The sequence below is a fragment of the Haliotis rufescens genome, unplaced genomic scaffold, assembly GCF_023055435.1.
Source record: "Haliotis rufescens isolate VD_foot unplaced genomic scaffold, xgHalRufe1.0.p SCAF_1, whole genome shotgun sequence".
Lineage (NCBI taxonomy): Eukaryota > Metazoa > Mollusca > Gastropoda > Lepetellida > Haliotidae > Haliotis > Haliotis rufescens.
In genome coordinates, this window is record NW_025963779.1 from 40,946,412 (window position 1) to 40,965,115 (window position 18,704).

The 18,704-nt window shown below is 40.5% G+C and overlaps 1 protein-coding gene and 2 non-coding genes across 5 annotated transcripts in view; all 3 read right to left on the minus strand.

Moving 5' to 3' along the window:
• The window catches only part of LOC124121063, a 172,986-nt gene that overhangs the window by 150,721 nt on the left and 3,561 nt on the right, over window positions 1-18,704 (minus strand). For all 3 annotated transcript variants that reach the window (XM_048396524.1, XM_048396522.1, XM_048396523.1), the window contains exons 2-3: window positions 5,424-5,694; window positions 3,393-3,505 (exon numbers count right to left, since the gene is read on the minus strand). In XM_048396524.1, coding sequence (XP_048252481.1) covers window positions 3,393-3,505; window positions 5,424-5,661 — 351 coding nt within the window. In that variant the 5' untranslated portion in view covers window positions 5,662-5,694. The remainder of the gene's footprint in view (window positions 1-3,392; window positions 3,506-5,423; window positions 5,695-18,704) is intronic.
• On the minus strand, window positions 9,235-9,307 carry Trnar-ucu. The gene has a single exon. It is a non-coding gene; the product is annotated as a tRNA-Arg (tRNA).
• On the minus strand, window positions 12,769-12,841 carry Trnar-ucu. The gene has a single exon. It is a non-coding gene; the product is annotated as a tRNA-Arg (tRNA).

Genomic DNA, 18,704 nt, shown 5'->3' on the forward strand with positions numbered 1-18,704 from the left:
TCCTGTGCTTTTCCGAGTCCTTCTTGGGGACCAGGAAGACAAGTGAATAGAAGCCCGGTGTTATGGCTTGGGCGTGTACGACCTCTATAGCTTTCTTGTATAGCAGCGCTGTGATGTTCCGGCTCAGAAGCTGCTGTTGGGTGGGGGGAATGTGTCCACTATGGGTGACGACGTCAGTGGCTGGTCGTCTACAAGCGTCAGCTTGTACCCGTGTTGGATGATATTGGTGACGTATGGGTCCCCAAGGATCACCCAATTCCGCCAGAAGTGAGCCAGTTTCCCACCTACTGGGGTGTCGACAACTTGGATGGCTGGGGGTGGGAGGTCCCAGTCGTGCCTGTCCACTGGCGGTCTCTGCAGCTGGCGTTACCCCTCTTTGGGTAGCCGCGACGGGACTGGTATGAGCCTGAGGACCTTCCTTTCCCCTTGCCTCTGCCTCGAGAGGTTGAGGTGGCGCCCCGCCCCCGAGCCCTGAGAGAGCTGCGACGTGGTTGGTAGGAGCCTGCTTTGGGACGCCTCAGCAAAGTCTGGCCGTGACACCCTGGCCAGGGCCTTGAGAGCCGTCTCATCACGGGCGAAGGCTGTGACCCGGGCATGTGTCTGGGATATCTGTCCATTAAAGAGGTCAGCGCCAGACCAGGGTTGACGCAAAAGGTCTCTCTTGAACTCTGGGTCCCAGTTGGACAAGGCAAGGTACCCAAGGCGTCTAGTGGTAGTGAGCTTGATCAGAGCGCATCTGTTCCACCTGTTGTTGGAGGTAGGATACGACGGCAGTTAGATGGTCAATCCTGTTGGGGTTGTCTTCCGCTAAGTCCTGCAGTATGGCCCTGGAGGATGACGCCATCAGTAAGAGGGGTTTGAGTGTGTGGCGAATCTCAGTCTCCACGTAGGTGAGTTTGTTGTCGGAGACTCGGACTGAGGTGAAGCGGTTCAATCCCGTCATGCGGTGCATGTTCTCATCTAAGGAGTGAGCGTGGTCCGCAACTTGAAGGGAGTGGACTGGGAAGTCATCTTGTTTATAACGTGGGGCCCTGAAGGAGGGAGTCAGTGACAGCTTACTGAAGTCCTCGTCCAGAGCTGAAATCATGTCTCTGATCAGTGGGTCAGGAGGGATCGAAGTGGGGTCTGCACGGATGGCTGTCTTGCTATAAACCTCTAGGCCGGGCGAGGGAGCGATAGCCTCCAATCTATCTGCCAACCAGTCTGCGACCTTGTCAAAACCCAGATGGGATCCACCAGTCCATAGGGGTGTCATCATAACAAGGGATGAAGGCGCCCCCCTAGAAGTCGGATCGATAGCCACTGGAGCGCCTGCTAACCGGGGAGCGGCCGTGCAGATAGGCGCCGACTGAAAGGCCGCTAGAGGAGGAATCTGCAGAGGCGCTATGGGAGGCGCTTGTAGAGGCGTCTGTAAAGGCGCTGGCGTCGACGGCTGTCTCGCCTGAAAGTACTGAAAGTACTGGAGGAGGGAGGCGTCTATCATGGGCGTCAGTGCCGTAGGCGGGGCGCCTGTGGAAGACCGAACGTCTGTGCCGTAGGCGGGGGAGCCTGTAGGAGACAGAGCGTCTGTGCCGTAGGCGGAATCCTGTAGGAGACCGAGCATCTGTGCCGTAGGCGGGGGCACCTGTGGGAGACCGAGCGTCTGTCCGAAGGAAGGTATAGACGCCGTCTGGTACTTGAGCGCCACAGAGGTCAACAACGTAAAGATAGACGCTGTTGTGCTTGTCCGAGTGCTCTGGGTAGAGACTACAACCCTGGGGACCGACATCAAGGTAGCAGTTGAAGTCGGAGGGGGGCATCCGAGATGGCCGATCTGGAAAGCGAAACCTCAGAGATGTCTGACATCCTGTGCCGGTGTTTCCTGGCCTGCTGTGTTCTGCGTTTATTACACACGTAGATACTGTCTGAAAGCTTTTGGTGAAAGCAGTAAACAGTCTTTACATCTGTGATCTTGGTGGCATTGAGATGTACAATTAAGGCACAGGGGGTGGGGATCCCACGCCGACATATTGCGCCTTTTCAAGCAGGAGGGCATGATATCTGCAACGAAGCAGTGTAAAATCACAATGCGTCCCCGCCCGATTATGTATGCTATAATTTGTTTATCCCACTGTGTGGGGTTATGAAACAAATATTACGACAAATGTAAGACAACATACAACAAACAAACAATATGTGCGATGATACACCAATCATGGGGTACCAAGCAAAAGAATATAGAACACAAACCTGTTCATTCTAACGGCTGGCTATGCAAAATAATCAAGATGGATACTTGGAGCAACAAGACACCTGGCCTTTTATTTTATTTTGAGAAAACGCCAGTAAGTGTCCAATAAAGTTATGCACATGTTTATCAAACATAGAATGTACAAAATACAAACCGTAGGCACAACACAAAGACAAAACAACATTAACTCAGATAGCAAACACGTGAGGGTTTGAATCAGTTTTATGTTACAGGAAGAAAAAACATGTCTTCTCTCATCAAGTGACAAGAGTAATGTGAGGATCCGTGACGTCACTTCCTTTGGTCACGTGGGAGATGCGTGATGGGCTGGGCTCTCAGCTAGTTGGAGCAACTTCTTCAAGCAAAGACCCTCACACAGCTCTTTTCCTCTGTCAAGAACAAGCAGTAATATGCATTTAGGAGTAATGCAGGATAAGTAAAATATTTATCTTACCGACATGTTTTAATATGACATTGAAAAACAATTCAAACAAATTCAAAATTGATAGGAAACAGCTGTTCGATTGAGCTTGGGTAAACTTGCATTATGTCACGTGACTTTTCCATTGACTCAGAAAAAGCGTGCAGCTTTTCGCTTTGAAGCAGGGTATAAGGGATTTATTTTGTCTCAGAAATGCATATGCTGCCTGAATTGTTCATGGCTGGGCATTAGGGATTTATTCCCCTGCTGAGAAATGTATTCCCTTCCAAGGCAGGATACATTGTATTTTATTAAGATCACTTGGACCCATCAGACCTGGAGGTATGATAAGGTGTTTTATGTTATGTGTCATGTCCTGTCTGTCTTGCAACATGCCACAATTCATGCTTGGCAAACTTTGATGTTCTCCATCCCTTACACATCAGGGCTGCCTGACCTGCATGTATATCAATACTTGTAAGGATGCCTTGGATGTGAGTTTGTGTGATTTAAGTGGAATGTGAAAGATGCTGTTTGTGCAATCTGTTCACTATATACATTAATATGCTTTCTGTGGAACTCAAGTATAAGGCTGTGCTCTAACACAGACAGGAGACAGTACTTCATTGCAAATGAACATCCCTGAACCTGGAAAACCTAAAAAGGTTCACCCCTGAAACATCCCATTTCTGCTGAAACTTGAAGCCCCTTTGTTATCACATATATACTGTGTGTTCTTACCGAATTAAGGCGCAGACGCCCTTGATTGTGTCTGATCTTGGCAATAAAGAAATGTGTTTTCTCTTGACAGTCTCGGACAGGATCCCCGATTCCATCAGGAAATGGGAAGGTCACTGGAATGTCAAGAAGACAGTTGTAAAAACATTAAGAACTACAATTTCTGAAACATGTCCCCAAGGCAGTACTGTTCACCAGGTAAATTTAAAGGAAACTCAGTGTGATAGGTCGTGAAATCTTTAGCCATCATCGATCTCAGTGTAACAGTCTCTACACTAGAACTTAGTCATGGTATTCCTGTAAACAATCAACACACATCAGTTGTATGTCATTTTCACAATATTGTCATCAATGGCAAAAGTTAAGTGCAGAGGCTGGGACCTACGGAAATGTATAATCATTTAGTTGAATCACTGTGACATTCTAACTTAATAGATTTTCTTTTGAATTTCAAGAAAAACAGCTTCATTTTAGATTCAATCCTATGATTTAATCTACACAATACTGTAGTGTTAGTTTACTAACAGAGTATATGCTCATTGAGACTTTTGGTTTCTGAGAAGAAACTGAACAAAATATGTTGCTATGTGCATTTACATTAGCGATGTTAAAATTATTGATTTCATACCTGATTGATTGTTTCAGTTTCCAATCAAGGAATCAATCATAAATTCTGTGAGTGATTACTTTCACATTACATTAGTTCCTTTTCAGGAATGTTTTGGTATGATAGAGTTGATTACTACATGATGTAAGAAGTAGTGCAAAGACATCATTTCTCAGGAGACGATGTTTACAGTGGAAGAATATACATTTTGAGATGATTTAGAAGCATGGTCAAATTCCATTTCATTTTGAACAAAATTGGCTGTGCATATGGCTATAAATAGGTTTGCAAATATATTGCTGCCATGGTGGCCATATTGAATATTGAATTGGAACCTCTGGACCAAATCTAGGAGTGAAATTTCAAATTCATCAGTTCAGCAGTTTCAGAGAAAAAGCTATTGACACACAACAGACACCAGCAGTGACAGCAACAGATAGTGGACAAAAAGGTCATGACCATTAGCCCAATGGGTTTTTCGTCCACATGAGCTGCCACAATATAGCTAATCAAAATCTCCAAGTCATAACATTTTAAGACTAATCAAATCAATTTTAAGACAATACAGGCAGTAATAGAATCAAAATAAATACTGCATAAGATCAGAAAGGCCCTACAGGGCAACAAAGTGAAAACTATTCAAAGAAAAGTTAACAGTTTCTACACAACGAATCTCCTCACTACGTGTATATTATACATGAATACAGGGGTCCGGAAAATTTAAAATCCCAATCGGACATTTGCATTTAGGCCACGCCCCCTTCAAATAGCGTATTTTAGTACGACTTTTCACACACATTACAAGTTTACGTATTCATTATATGATGAATTATGAATTGTTTCAATTTAAATTGTTTAATTCACCGGACAATTAATAACAAATAATATCATTTTAGATTTACATGGAAAACATACGTTTGTTTCTTTTATAATAACGATCTGATGAATAACTGGCTCATTACAGCAATATTACATAGGACAGAGGTTGAAGTTGTGTCAAATACTACAGTAGACAACAAAATGTAACATATTCTTATTCATACAACATACTTATTCCATGTAACAATTTCATTAAAACTATGACTAAGATATGGATAATAGGACATTTCTAATATGAAAGGAATTACTTTGCTGAAGCCAGGTAGGAGAAGACAAGTTTTAAGGGCTAATGGATTGACGGACAGTATCATGGACAGACTGACTGTGGGCAGAGAAAGGCAACAACATGACTCTGTCAAGAGGAGAAATTAGGGAAAAGATGGGCTGAAATTTTGGGGACTGTGCTGAGTTAATTGTAGAAGGAAACAATGTAAGATTAATAAATGATATACATGTATACAGCATAAAGATAGAAAGCTCATTTTGAAAGATACTGCTCACCAAGAATCATATATTTTTACATACTGAATAAAATGTAGAAGGCTTGCCTGCAGCTGGATGTGGTGCTAGTGGCAGCGTCGGGAAGATGGCAGACAAGTGTAGGTTCTGCTCCTGGCCAGGGTGACACTTCTGACAGATGGTTTTAAGTCTCCCCTCCGTCAGAAGCTGGTGTGCTTCTATGTCCATGTTCACGTGACTCCCATAGTCCAGGAAGTAGTCCCTGTGTGTGTGCAGACTGCTGTGGTGTTGATAGACGGATGGGAAAAAGGTGAAGGGGATATCCATGGCTTGCAAACACAGTCATACATCAAGCTGATACTGAAACAACAGCAGTGTCATTATTGTATATTCCTGTGTATAATGCACATGAGTGCAATGCCCAATCCCCATTTTCCAGTACAACTTTCAATAAAAAAACACACTATTTCGTATAATGAGCGCTATCAAAAAGCACATTGTATGATCAGTTATAGTGAAGTTATATTCTTCAGTTGTAGTGGAGCCATTTTGTGAAACATTGTGCACTTGGTGATAAAAAGCATGAAGCTTTGCACAGTAGTAGATAATGATATTCCAAATATTTTCAGATATGGGGCCACCCAAAAAATTCCATTATGGCCACCAAATCCAATATGTCCACCATGGAGGAACGAAATTCTAAAATACTGAACCGCAAAAGAAACGTCACCCCATGTAACATTACATGAAAAGTTGTCATTTATATATCTAGGTAATTTTTGTTTAAAAAACGGATGAAAAATATTTTTCTGCTAACCAAATATGACACTGTAGATGGCAACTCAAGACACCATAACAAATTTTTTAGGCCGGATTATCTACACTTTTTGGAATCTTTGTCACACGTCATGTCAAAATGAAAACTTGACACTAACAACGGTATAAACGACAGGACCAGTACATATGTTTTCGATACAACTCTTTAATGTAAACATAAACGTTAACAATGGAATATATAATGCACTAAATGTGAACGTTAAAAGTATTATAACTAAAATGGAACTGGTATCCAATATCCAAGGTGTACTGAACTCCATTTTCAGGTCTACATGTGCTTTGTAATGCTATTATTTCTGGAAGTCATATTATATTTGTTGTCAAGGGCAAGGCCACACAATGACAGGATGTAAACTTGATTCCTTAAAACTTTTGCATTTTGTCATGTGCACTTCTTCCTTTATATTTTGAGTAAAAATGACCTTTAATATTCAAAATATGATATGTTTGGCATCATCTATTAGATGATGTTTAAGCCCTGAATTGTTGCAACAATAGATCATTCTGACTTTCCCCCTTGTGAACCAGCTATACTAGGCACCACAAGAAACTGTGCATGTTATCCTATGCAGTTTGTTTTGGTACCTAGTATATAACAATATGGGGCCTAAACATCATATAATAGTAAACAGATGGTGACTAGATACATCTTGTTTCTAAAACATAGTCGAAACTTGTTGTGTTAAACTTTGATGTGTCAAATTTGCAGTTGTCTCGACTTCACCTTCCGGTCGCTGTTAATTCTAAATTTATTGAATGGTATGTCTAGGAGATGCGCTCCCGTTACCTTAGGCTAGCATTTATCTAAAAAGGTATAACTGAAACTACTGATATATTATATGTGCATTTTACCTGATGTTAAGTATTACTTACTAAACTATAATTATATGAAATGATGTATAAATATTACACCATGATAACTCCTAAAAGCACTTGATGTGGATCTAATTATTATAGGATAACTTAGTATAAATGTTATACCATGATAACTCCCTCTCGACTACACTTTCCGGCCCCTGTTAATTCCCTCTCGACTTCACCTTCCAGTCCCTGGTAATTCCGTCTCGACTACACCTTCCAGTCCCTGTTAATTCCCTCTCAACTTCACCTTCCAGTCCCTGGTAATTCCCTCTATACTTCACCTTCCGGTCCCTGGTAATTCCCTCTATACTTCACCTTCCGGTCCCTGGTAATTCCCTCTATACTTCACCTTCCGGGTCCCTGTTAATTCCGTCTCGTCTACACCTTCCTGTCCCTGGTAATTCCCTCTATACTTCACCTTCCGGTCCCTGGTAATTCCCTCTATACTTCACCTTCCGGGTCCCTGTTAATTCCATCTCGACTTCACCTTCCAGTCCCTGTTAATTCCCTCTATACTTCACCTTCCGGGTCCCTGTTAATTCCATCTCGACTTCACCTTCCGGTCCCTGGTAATTCCCTCTATACTTCACCTTCCGGTCCCTGGTAATTCCCTCTATACTTCACCTTCCGGGTCCCTGTTAATTCCATCTTGACTTCACCTTCCAGTCCCTGTTAATTCCCTCTATACTTCACCTTCCGGGTCCCTGTTAATTCCATCTCGACTTCACCTTCCGGGTCCCTGGTAATTCCGTCTCGACTTCACCTTCCGGGTCCCTGGTAATTCCCTCTATACTTCACCTTCCGGTCCCTGGTAATTCCCTCTATACTTCACCTTCCGGGTCCCTGTTAATTCCGTCTCGACTTCACCTTCCGGGTCCCTGTTAATTCCCTCTCGACTACACCTTCCAGTCCCTGTTAATTCCCTCTCGACTTCACCTTCCGGTCCCTGGTAATTCCCTCTATACTTCACCTTCCGGGTCCCTGTTAATTCCGTCTCGACTTCACCTTCCGGGTCCCTGTTAATTCCCTCTCGACTACACCTTCCAGTCCCTGTTAATTCCCTCTATACTTATCATCATTTATTCTTTATTGCCAAACTTTCTTCACTTCACACACAATTGACTGACCTCACTGTGATTGCTGCAATTAAATAAAAGGCATGATGCTTTCTAACAACATACCAATATCCAATCAAGGCTAATTATCAAGCACACCTTAAAACAATGGTCCAATCTGATTACTGTATACACATTCTCAGAAAGGTACATTGACTGTCAATGGCATGTGAAAAATGAGAAATGAGTAAAACAAATTAAGATTATGTTAGTGATTCTGTTATTTCAGATATGACTTAAACAATTATGCCAATCCAGATGGCGATGATACGGCTGAGTTGCCGCCCCAGTCACAACCAGCAGCCTGGGCAATGAAATTTACATACGCCTTGAAATCTAATGTTGCATTCGGACCTGGTAATAATCTCTAATAACATGATGTTTGTTTTTCTGAAAAATCACTTTCTTAATTGTCTTGAAGGATAGCTAAAACTTTTTACAAACACAACAATGTTCAACTGTATATAAAATATGAGTTATGGCAGTACCACTCAGTGGTATGTGGTTTTATGCATCCTGTGTTTGGTTTTATCTTGTCGATATGTTTCAACCTGCCATTGTAAAAGAATGAAAACAAACTGAAGATTGATTGGAAACAGCTGTTCGATGTGCTGAGGTATACTTGTGCTGTGTCACATGACTTTTATTGACACATAAACATGGAGCTTTTTGCTTCTTGTGAGCAAGAGATTTATTCTCCTGCTTAGAAATCAATATGCAGCCTGTTTTCTTTGTGGCAGGGTATAAGGGATTTATTCATTCTCCCCCCAGGCGGGATACATTAGAAATGGTCAACCGATGTTGAGGGGTATATGATGTGATGTACCCTGTGTGTGAGCCTGTGTACCTCGAGCTGACAGGCCTAAAAGAGCCCTTACTTCGTCCTTTAGTCTCAAAGTTGTTGTAGGCCTTAACAAACATCAGGCGAATAATCCTAAAAATAGTTACAACATTACATAAAAAATAACCTGATGGAACTGTAACATAAAATGTGTTACAGACAGAAGGACGATGCATGATAATGATATTGAACTGAAAAAAAAACACTCCTGAAACTACAAACATGCAAGCTAAAAAAAAAAATATACATCCCCGGCGGGATTCGAACCCGCGGCCTCTGGATAAGAAGTCCAGCGTGCTATCCGCTGCGCTACGGGGACCTACAACATTATAAGAGAATATATCACTATACTATAACGTTTGTCCATGTGTCACACTTTGTGGTTATTCAATCAATAAACCTTTTAAGTAGCAGCCTAATGTCTGCTGTGCCAGATGTTAATTCTCTTCACTGTGCTCAAGTCAGATGTACCACAACACTTCCAACATGGAGCTAGTTGCAACACAGGGACTTGAACTCACTGTGCAAAAACACTGAATTTATATTTTAAAAAAGCATGCAAATTTACAGATATTTTAAGAAATCAATATTTTACTCTATAGGTTTGTTATTGAATACATAAATCATGGATTATTTACACCACAAAAACAAATTTTGTATATTAAAATATCATTCAAGTTTGATTCACAGGTAAACATGACAAAATATAATAATTTGTTATGTATCTAAAATTGGGATAGAATTAGAAATGTCAATACTCAAATTCCTGATACCTTCAATTTATCTTCTGTATGTCATAAATAAAACAAAGATTATACAAACTGATACTCAAAAATATAGTTCTGTCGGAAATGCTAGAAAAATGCTTTTCTGGCCTAATTTAATAAATATACATCAAAGTGCTATGAAATAACATATCAAAATAGCACAAATCTACACTATCCTAACTGACAAAGAAATTAGCCTGAAAAGGCACTTTTACATGTAAGATGATATTTAACTTGTATGCTGTCTTGCATGTATGATTGGTTGGTTGGCTGGTTGGTTGGTGTGTTGTTTTACGCCACACTCAGCAATATTCCAGCTATATGATGGCGGTCTATAAATAATCGAGTCTGGACCAGACAAACCAGTGATTGACATCATGAACATCGATCCACGCAATTGGGATCGATGACTTGCATCAATCAAGTCAGCGAGCCAGACCACCCAATCTTGTTACTCACCTTTTACGACAAGCATAGTCGCCTTTTACGGCAAGCATGGGTTGCTGAAGACCTATTCTACCCCAGATCTTCACTGGTCCTTGCATGTATGAAATGGCCTATAGCCTGAGGTAATTACCTAACACCTATCCTGAGGTGATGACCTCACACTGGCCCAGGAACCTGTTCCACAAAGCAATCTTAGTACTAAGTTGGTCGTAACTCCCATACTTTATCATAGGCCTACGATCAACGTAGCACTAAGATCGCTTTGAGGAACAGGGCCCAGGCATTCTCACTGATGCAAATGTCACCTGAGATGGGGGTGGTCTCAAAATATTGCTATTATTGTACTATATTCATATATGCATTGACAGGTAGCAATTAAGATATGTACTGCATCATATATTCTTGGGAAAATCATGGAACAGATAAAAACTATGAAACAGGATGAGTATTGGAAGGTTTGGGTTTTTCAATCAAGAAGTGTTTCTTGTTCTACAGATGATTTCTTTAGCCAGCATCTGACTTAGCTGATGACGTTTCTGTACTATCACCTAAAAGGTATGATAACTGGTGCAACAAGGCCGATATCTATGCCATTACATTGGCGGTACTGAATTTCTATTTCAAGAGCATGATCTTCAGCCTTCTGCCATACCTCTGGTGTGCTTCTAGCAAAAGCTACATAGATCATCTCTTTGACAGTTTACAGTTAGCCCAGATAAGTTCAATTGGGATAAGCTCACAATGTCTGACTGGCGTATGTAAGATAACGTGAACATGTTGTGCCAACAGGACATCTGCCTTGTACTTTACTGGTTTCTTATTCAGGTGAATTTTCTCCATGAGTTGAACTTTCCTTTCAGATGGTCTGAAGTCAACAGTGCAAGATGTCAGATATTCCTGCATGGTTGCCTTCAGACTACTCATGGTTGGTGCAACCGTTCTACTTCCCAGAAGTTATGATAATTGGTGTTATCCATGACTATGACACTGGGGTTGTCTAGACTGGGAAGTAGCTGATGTTCCAACCAGTCTATAAACACATTACCATTCATTTCCTTATGATAAGTCCCTGGTAATTCCCTCTATACTTCACCTTCCGGGTCCCTGTTAATTCCCTCTATACTTCACCTTCCGGTCCCTGGTAATTCCCTCTATACTTCACCTTCCGGGTCCCTGTTAATTCCATCTCGACTTCACCTTCCAGTCCCTGTTAATTCCATCTCGACTTCACCTTCCGGTCCCTGGTAATTCCCTCTATACTTCACCTTCCGGGTCCCTGTTAATTCCCTCTCGACTTCACCTTCTGGTCCCTGGTAATTCCCTCTATACTTCACCTTCCGGGTCCCTGTTAATTCCGTCTCGACTTCACCTTCCGAGTCCCTGTTAATTCCCTCTCGACTACACCTTTCAGTCCCTGTTAATTCCCTCTATACTTATCATCATTTATTCTTTATTGCCAAACTTTCTTCACTTCACACACAATTGACTGACCTCACTGTGATTGCTGCAATTAAATAAAAGGCATGATGCTTTCTAACAACATACCAATATCCAATCAAGGCTAATTATCAAGCACACCTTAAAACAATGGTCCAATCTGATTACTGTATACACATTCTCAGAAAGGTACATTGACTGTCAATGGCATGTGAAAATTGAGAAATGAGTAAAACAAATTAAGATTATGTTAGTGATTCTGTTATTTCAGATATGACTTAAACAATTATGCCAATCCAGATGGCGATGATACGGCTGAGTTGCCGCCCCAGTCACAACCAGCAGCCTGGGCAATGAAATTTACATACGCCTTGAAATCTAATGTTGCATTCGGACCTGGTAATAATCTCTAATAACATGATGTTTGTTTTTCTGAAAAATCACTTTCTTAATTGTCTTGAAGGATAGCTAAAACTTTTTACAAACACAACAATGTTCAACTGTATATAAAATATGAGTTATGGCAGTACCACTCAGTGGTATGTGGTTTTATGCATCCTGTGTTTGGTTTTATCTTGTCGATATGTTTCAACCTGCCATTGTAAAAGAATGAAAACAAACTGAAGATTGATTGGAAACAGCTGTTCGATGTGCTGAGGTATACTTGTGCTGTGTCACATGACTTTTATTGACACATAAACATGGAGCTTTTTCCTTATTGTGAGCAAGAGATTTATTCTCCTGCTTAGAAATCAATATGCAGCCTGTTTTCTTTGTGGCAGGGTATAAGGGATTTATTCATTCTACCCCCAGGCGGGATACATTAGAAATGGTCAACCGATGTTGAGGGGTATATGATGTGATGTACCCTGTGTGTGAGCCTGTGTACCTCGAGCTGACAGGCCTAAAAGAGCCCTTACTTCGTCCTTTAGTCTCAAAGTTGTTGTAGGCCTTAACAAACATCAGGCGAATAATCCTAAAAATAGTTACAACATTACATAAAAAATAACCTGATGGAACTGTAACATAAAATGTGTTACAGACAGAAGGACGATGCATGATAATGATATTGAACTGAAAAAAAAACACTCCTGAAACTACAAACATGCAAGCTAAAAAAAAAAATATACATCCCCGGCGGGATTCGAACCCGCGGCCTCTGGATTAGAAGTCCAGCGCGCTATCCGCTGCGCTACGGGGACCTACAACATTATAAGAGAATATATCACTATACTATAACGTTTGTCCATGTGTCACACTTTGTGGTTATTCAATCAATAAACCTTTTAAGTAGCAGCCTAATGTCTGCTGTGCCAGATGTTAATTCTCTTCACTGTGCTCAAGTCAGATGTACCACAACACTTCCAACATGGAGCTGGTTGCAACACAGGGACTTGAACTCACTGTGCAAAAACACTGAATTTATATTTTAAAAAAGCATGCAAATTTACAGATATTTTAAGAAATCAATATTTTACTCTATAGGTTTGTTATTGAATACATAAATCATGGATTATTTACACCACAAAAACAAATTTTGTATATTAAAATATCATTCAAGTTTGATTCACAGGTAAACATGACAAAATATAATAATTTGTTATGTATCTAAAATTGGGATAGAATTAGAAATGTCAATACTCAAATTCCTGATACCTTCAATTTATCTTCTGTATGTCATAAATAAAACAAAGATTATACAAACTGATACTCAAAAATATAGTTCTGTCGGAAATGCTAGAAAAATGCTTTTCTGGCCTAATTTAATAAATATACATCAAAGTGCTATGAAATAACATATCAAAATAGCACAAATCTACACTATCCTAACTGACAAAGAAATTAGCCTGAAAAAGCACTTTTACATGTAAGATGATATTTAACTTGTATGCTGTCTTGCATGTATGATTGGTTGGTTGGCTGGTTGGTTGGTGTGTTGTTTTACGCCACACTCAGCAATATTCCAGCTATATGATGGCGGTCTATAAATAATCGAGTCTGGACCAGACAAACCAGTGATTGACATCATGAACATCGATCCACGCAATTGGGATCGATGACTTGCATCAATCAAGTCAGCGAGCCAGACCACCCAATCTTGTTACTCACCTTTTACGACAAGCATAGTCGCCTTTTACGGCAAGCATGGGTTGCTGAAGACCTATTCTACCCCAGATCTTCACTGGTCCTTGCATGTATGAAATGGCCTATAGCCTGAGGTAATTACCTAACACCTATCCTGAGGTGATGACCTCACACTGGCCCAGGAACCTGTTCCACAAAGCAATCTTAGTACTAAGTTGGTCGTAACTCCCATACTTTATCATAGGCCTACGATCAACGTAGCACTAAGATCGCTTTGAGGAACAGGGCCCAGGCATTCTCACTGATGCAAATGTCACCTGAGATGGGGGTGGTCTCAAAATATTGCTATTATTGTACTATATTCATATATGCATTGACAGGTAGCAATTAAGATATGTACTGCATCATATATTCTTGGGAAAATCATGGAACAGATAAAAACTATGAAACAGGATGAGTATTGGAAGGTTTGGGTTTTTCAATCAAGAAGTGTTTCTTGTTCTACAGATGATTTCTTTAGCCAGCATCTGACTTAGCTGATGACGTTTCTGTACTATCACCTAAAAGGTATGATAACTGGTGCAACAAGGCCGATATCTATGCCATTACATTGGCGGTACTGAATTTCTATTTCAAGAGCATGATCTTCAGCCTTCTGCCATACCTCTGGTGTGCTTCTAGCAAAAGCTACATAGATCATCTCTTTGACAGTTTACAGTTAGCCCAGATAAGTTCAATTGGGATAAGCTCACAATGTCTGACTGGCGTATGTAAGATAACGTGAACATGTTGTGCCAACAGGACATCTGCCTTGTACTTTACTGGTTTCTTATTCAGGTGAATTTTCTCCATGAGTTGAACTTTCCTTTCAGATGGTCTGAAGTCAACAGTGCAAGATGTCAGATATTCCTGCATGGTTGCCTTCAGACTACTCATGGTTGGTGCAACCGTTCTACTTCCCAGAAGTTATGATAATTGGTGTTATCCATGACTATGACACTGGGGTTGTCTAGACTGGGAAGTAGCTGATGTTCCAACCAGTCTATGAACACATTACCATTCATTTCCTTATGATAATTTTCCTTTTTGCTTCAAAAACTAGCTCACATCTATCATTAAGCTCCATATCATGGGTTCCAGCGTTAAAAACACTGACACGATTACCTTTAGTTGATTATATCATTGGTGCATTTCGTCCATCTGATGGTAGCCAAATGAAGTCAGTGGAATGATTCTTATTCACCCAGGTTTCATCAAGGTAGAAGCCCTGACTGTGATAGTCATGATTGATGAAGAGATAAAGTGACCTTAAAGACAGGATGGAATATTTTTCCATGAAAACATGTGCAATGTATCAAAATTCCCTCAAGTGGAGAGCAATAATTAATATAGTCTGGAAACAATAATTGTGTCTTTAATTTCCTCCCGCATACTCATGTCAGGAGTACCTTCTGCTCATGAAGCTTGTGTACACTGTACTCCTAATGACCCCTTTATCTAAACTGCCTTATATCAGCGGTAGAAACTAACAGTTTCGGTCCACTAGTCCTTATAATGATAACATATAGTAAAACCCTTAAAAAGGACAAATGTCTACTGGTCCTTATGATACATTAACTATTGGACAGTTTGGGAAGGACTACAGGACTAGTGCCAATTTCTAACGCTGCTTATATCCTTTTGCTTTTAAGATGTCCTGTATGTTCTTTCTTTTATTTTGCATACCATAGCTTGTTTTTATGCATGACATGTTTTATGAAGACTGCATTTTTTTATTATTATAACAGAATCACATATTTCAATAGTCCATTTCAGACTTCAACCATTGGACTCTGAATAAATCTGAACCTGCTGTTGTTGTTTGAAAACTGTCGATAGGTCTCCTTGTGACTGACATCCTTCAAAACACAGGTACTTAGATCAGTAGCAACTCAATAGTTCAATAGCAACAGTCTGTGAAAATGGATTTGTCATTCACAAACAACTGCATGATACACAAAGAAATCATCGTGTAACGGTGCTGATTAAACTTACCAAGAGGGATTACTACACAGATGAGCACAACACTGCATCAAGTGTGAAAGATATTTATAGAGTTTCAAAGGAGCTCCTTTTCAAGAAAAAGGCTAAGTTGTTACCAGCTTATGAATGTCTACAGGCACACGCTAATACTTTCTCCAGCTACTTCTACAACAATATATCAGGAATCCAAAGTTGCTAGATGGTGTTAGATGTTAGTGATGACATGAAGGAAGATATTTGTAGGCTCACTAGTTTTGAAAGTAGTAATGATACTGAAGCATGGAAAATGATCGAGCATAGCCCAGGCAAATCCTGTGCAGTTGACCGAATGCCTACATGTTTTTTCAAGAAATGTCTCGATCCCATTGTTTCTTTTCTAACACATTCCATAAACATTTCCCGCTCCGGGGGGACTGTGCCACCATCAATGAAGGAAGCATTTGTCACTCCACTTATCAAGAAGGCACATCTTGATCCAAGGGAAATGAACAATTAAAGACCAGTCTCAAATTTGTCTTATTTTTTTAAGCTCCTCGATTGGATTGTGACTTCAAGTGGATCACATGAAGTTATGCAATCCAATTACAGAAAAAGTCACAGCACTGAAACTGCCCTCTTTCGCATGCAGAATGACATACTATGTGCTATTGACACAGAGTGTCTGTTAGTTTTGCTTGACTTAACTGCTGCATTTGACACTGTAGATCACAAAGTCCTACTTAATACCCTCTAAAGAGGACTGGAGTTGTTGATATCGCATTACAGTGGATCAAATCTTATACATGTATATCAGACCGACACCAGTCTGTGTATATAGATAGAACAGCCTCAGAGAACGTAGAACTTCAGTATGGGGTTCCTCAAGGATCGGTTTTGGGTTCCATTCTGTTTGTGATATACACGTCACCTCTGAGTAATATTGCTAGATCACACAACCTTAATTTCCATCTGTATGCTGATGACACACAGATCTACTTGGGTTTTAAACCTCTGGATCCTTCATCTTCGATTTCTGCTTGCAAAAGCAGTCTCATACTGCACGAGTGAAATCAATCTATGGATGACTGCTCATTTCCTAAAGTTAAGACATGATAATACAGAATTTCTTATCTTGTGTTCACAAACGACAAGGCACAAAGTCCCACCCTTACATCTGGAAATAGATGACTGTATTATCTGCCCAAGTGATGATGCCCACAACTTCAGAGTCATATTTGACTCTACAATGAGCCTGGAGAAACACATCAATAACTTCTGTAAAAGTGCTTATTATCATATAAGAAACATCAGCCATATCAGGAAGTATATCAACAAATCAACTACAGCAACTCTAATCCAAGCATATCTGACCTCTAGAGTAAACTACTGCAATGCTTTGCTCTACGGACTTCCAGAATATCTTTTGAACAAGCTCCAGAGGTCTGAACTTGGGCAGCAAGGGTAATCACACATACTAGAAAGTATGATCACATGACTCCTGTTCTCAAGACATTACACTGGCTTCCAGTCTGTCAGAGAATCAACCATAAAATACTAGTTTTAATGTTCAAGGCATACAACAACGCAGCTCCAGCATATCTGTCCAATCTTGTACAGAAGTACCTGCCATCACATCCCCTCAGGTTCAGGTTCTCGCTACCACTAAACAAAGATCTGAGGACATCCCATTAGGGGTCTCCTTTCATCCAACCAATCAGAGCGCCGCTTACCAGATCATGAAAGTGACATTTGGAATGTGATTTCTAATCATGCAACCTCGAAAACTTTAACACAGGGTATTCCAGGGTATACCCGCATAGTTACGGGTTTAACAACTAAATCCATACAATCTAGACCATCTATTAGCCATTCCAGAATGTTCTTCTGTTCAGGTTTCAAATTTTTAATCGAGAATTTGTCAAAATATTTTTTAGTCGCCCATCTGTAATTAGTGCCCCAAAGCCCGAGAAAGCCTCCTTCTGATTGGCTAATGTTGACTTCTTGTCAGTCATTCTATTTGTTGGTCAAAGTTCGCGCAAGGTCAGCCTGACATGACCTGTAATCATGGTAATGAGATGTTCTCAGATCTATATTTCGCGGTAGTGAGAACTAAGATCTGATTTTAATGAGATTGCTCAGGTCATCAGATCAACTCATGGCAACGCAACCCAGGTTCGATTCCCAACATGAGTACAATGTGTGAAGCCCATTTCTGGTGTCCCCCGCAGTGATATTGCTGGAATATTGCTAAAAGCGGCGTAAAACTATACTCACACACTCAACTCATGGCGAGGACTGAACCTTCACATACTGTTGTAATACTCATTTATCGCTCATAGTGCATCAGAACTACGTAACCAGTAATGTCATTAGTCTATCATGGTCTATGCTTAGGAATATCTTCCTGCGCTTGCACTTCTTCTACCTGTAACATCAAGAAATCATCCAAGTAAACCAAGTCGCACTAAAATGTGTTTGTCTGCTATTACCTGAAGTCCGGATTCAGTAGTATGTGTAGCATGGTTCCACAACACATACTAAGACATTTGGCAACTGATCTTTACAAGCTGCAGGACCGTCCCTTTGGAACAATTGAGCTCCCACTTTATGTGAGATCAGCTGCAGAACTATGTACTTTCAAATCCAGATTGAAGACACATCTATTCAATGAAGCTTTCAACATGTCCACATAAGTGTTTTTTCAGCAGTTGTATGTACCTGGATACTAGAGCTATATAAATCCATATATATATTGATTTAACGTGCAAAAAGCATTTTTCTAGAATTTCAGACAATACTTTAGTAATACAGCATCACCTAACACTGTTCCAACCTTGTCAAGATCTTAAAAACCAAGATGATAATAGGCCAAACAATTATTCCATGATGTACATTATGGTTACTGTCTCGCTAATGTTCATATCATGGGGGGTCGCTTAATTAGGCAGGTAGAAGAAGAGACATCTAGTAAAATATACA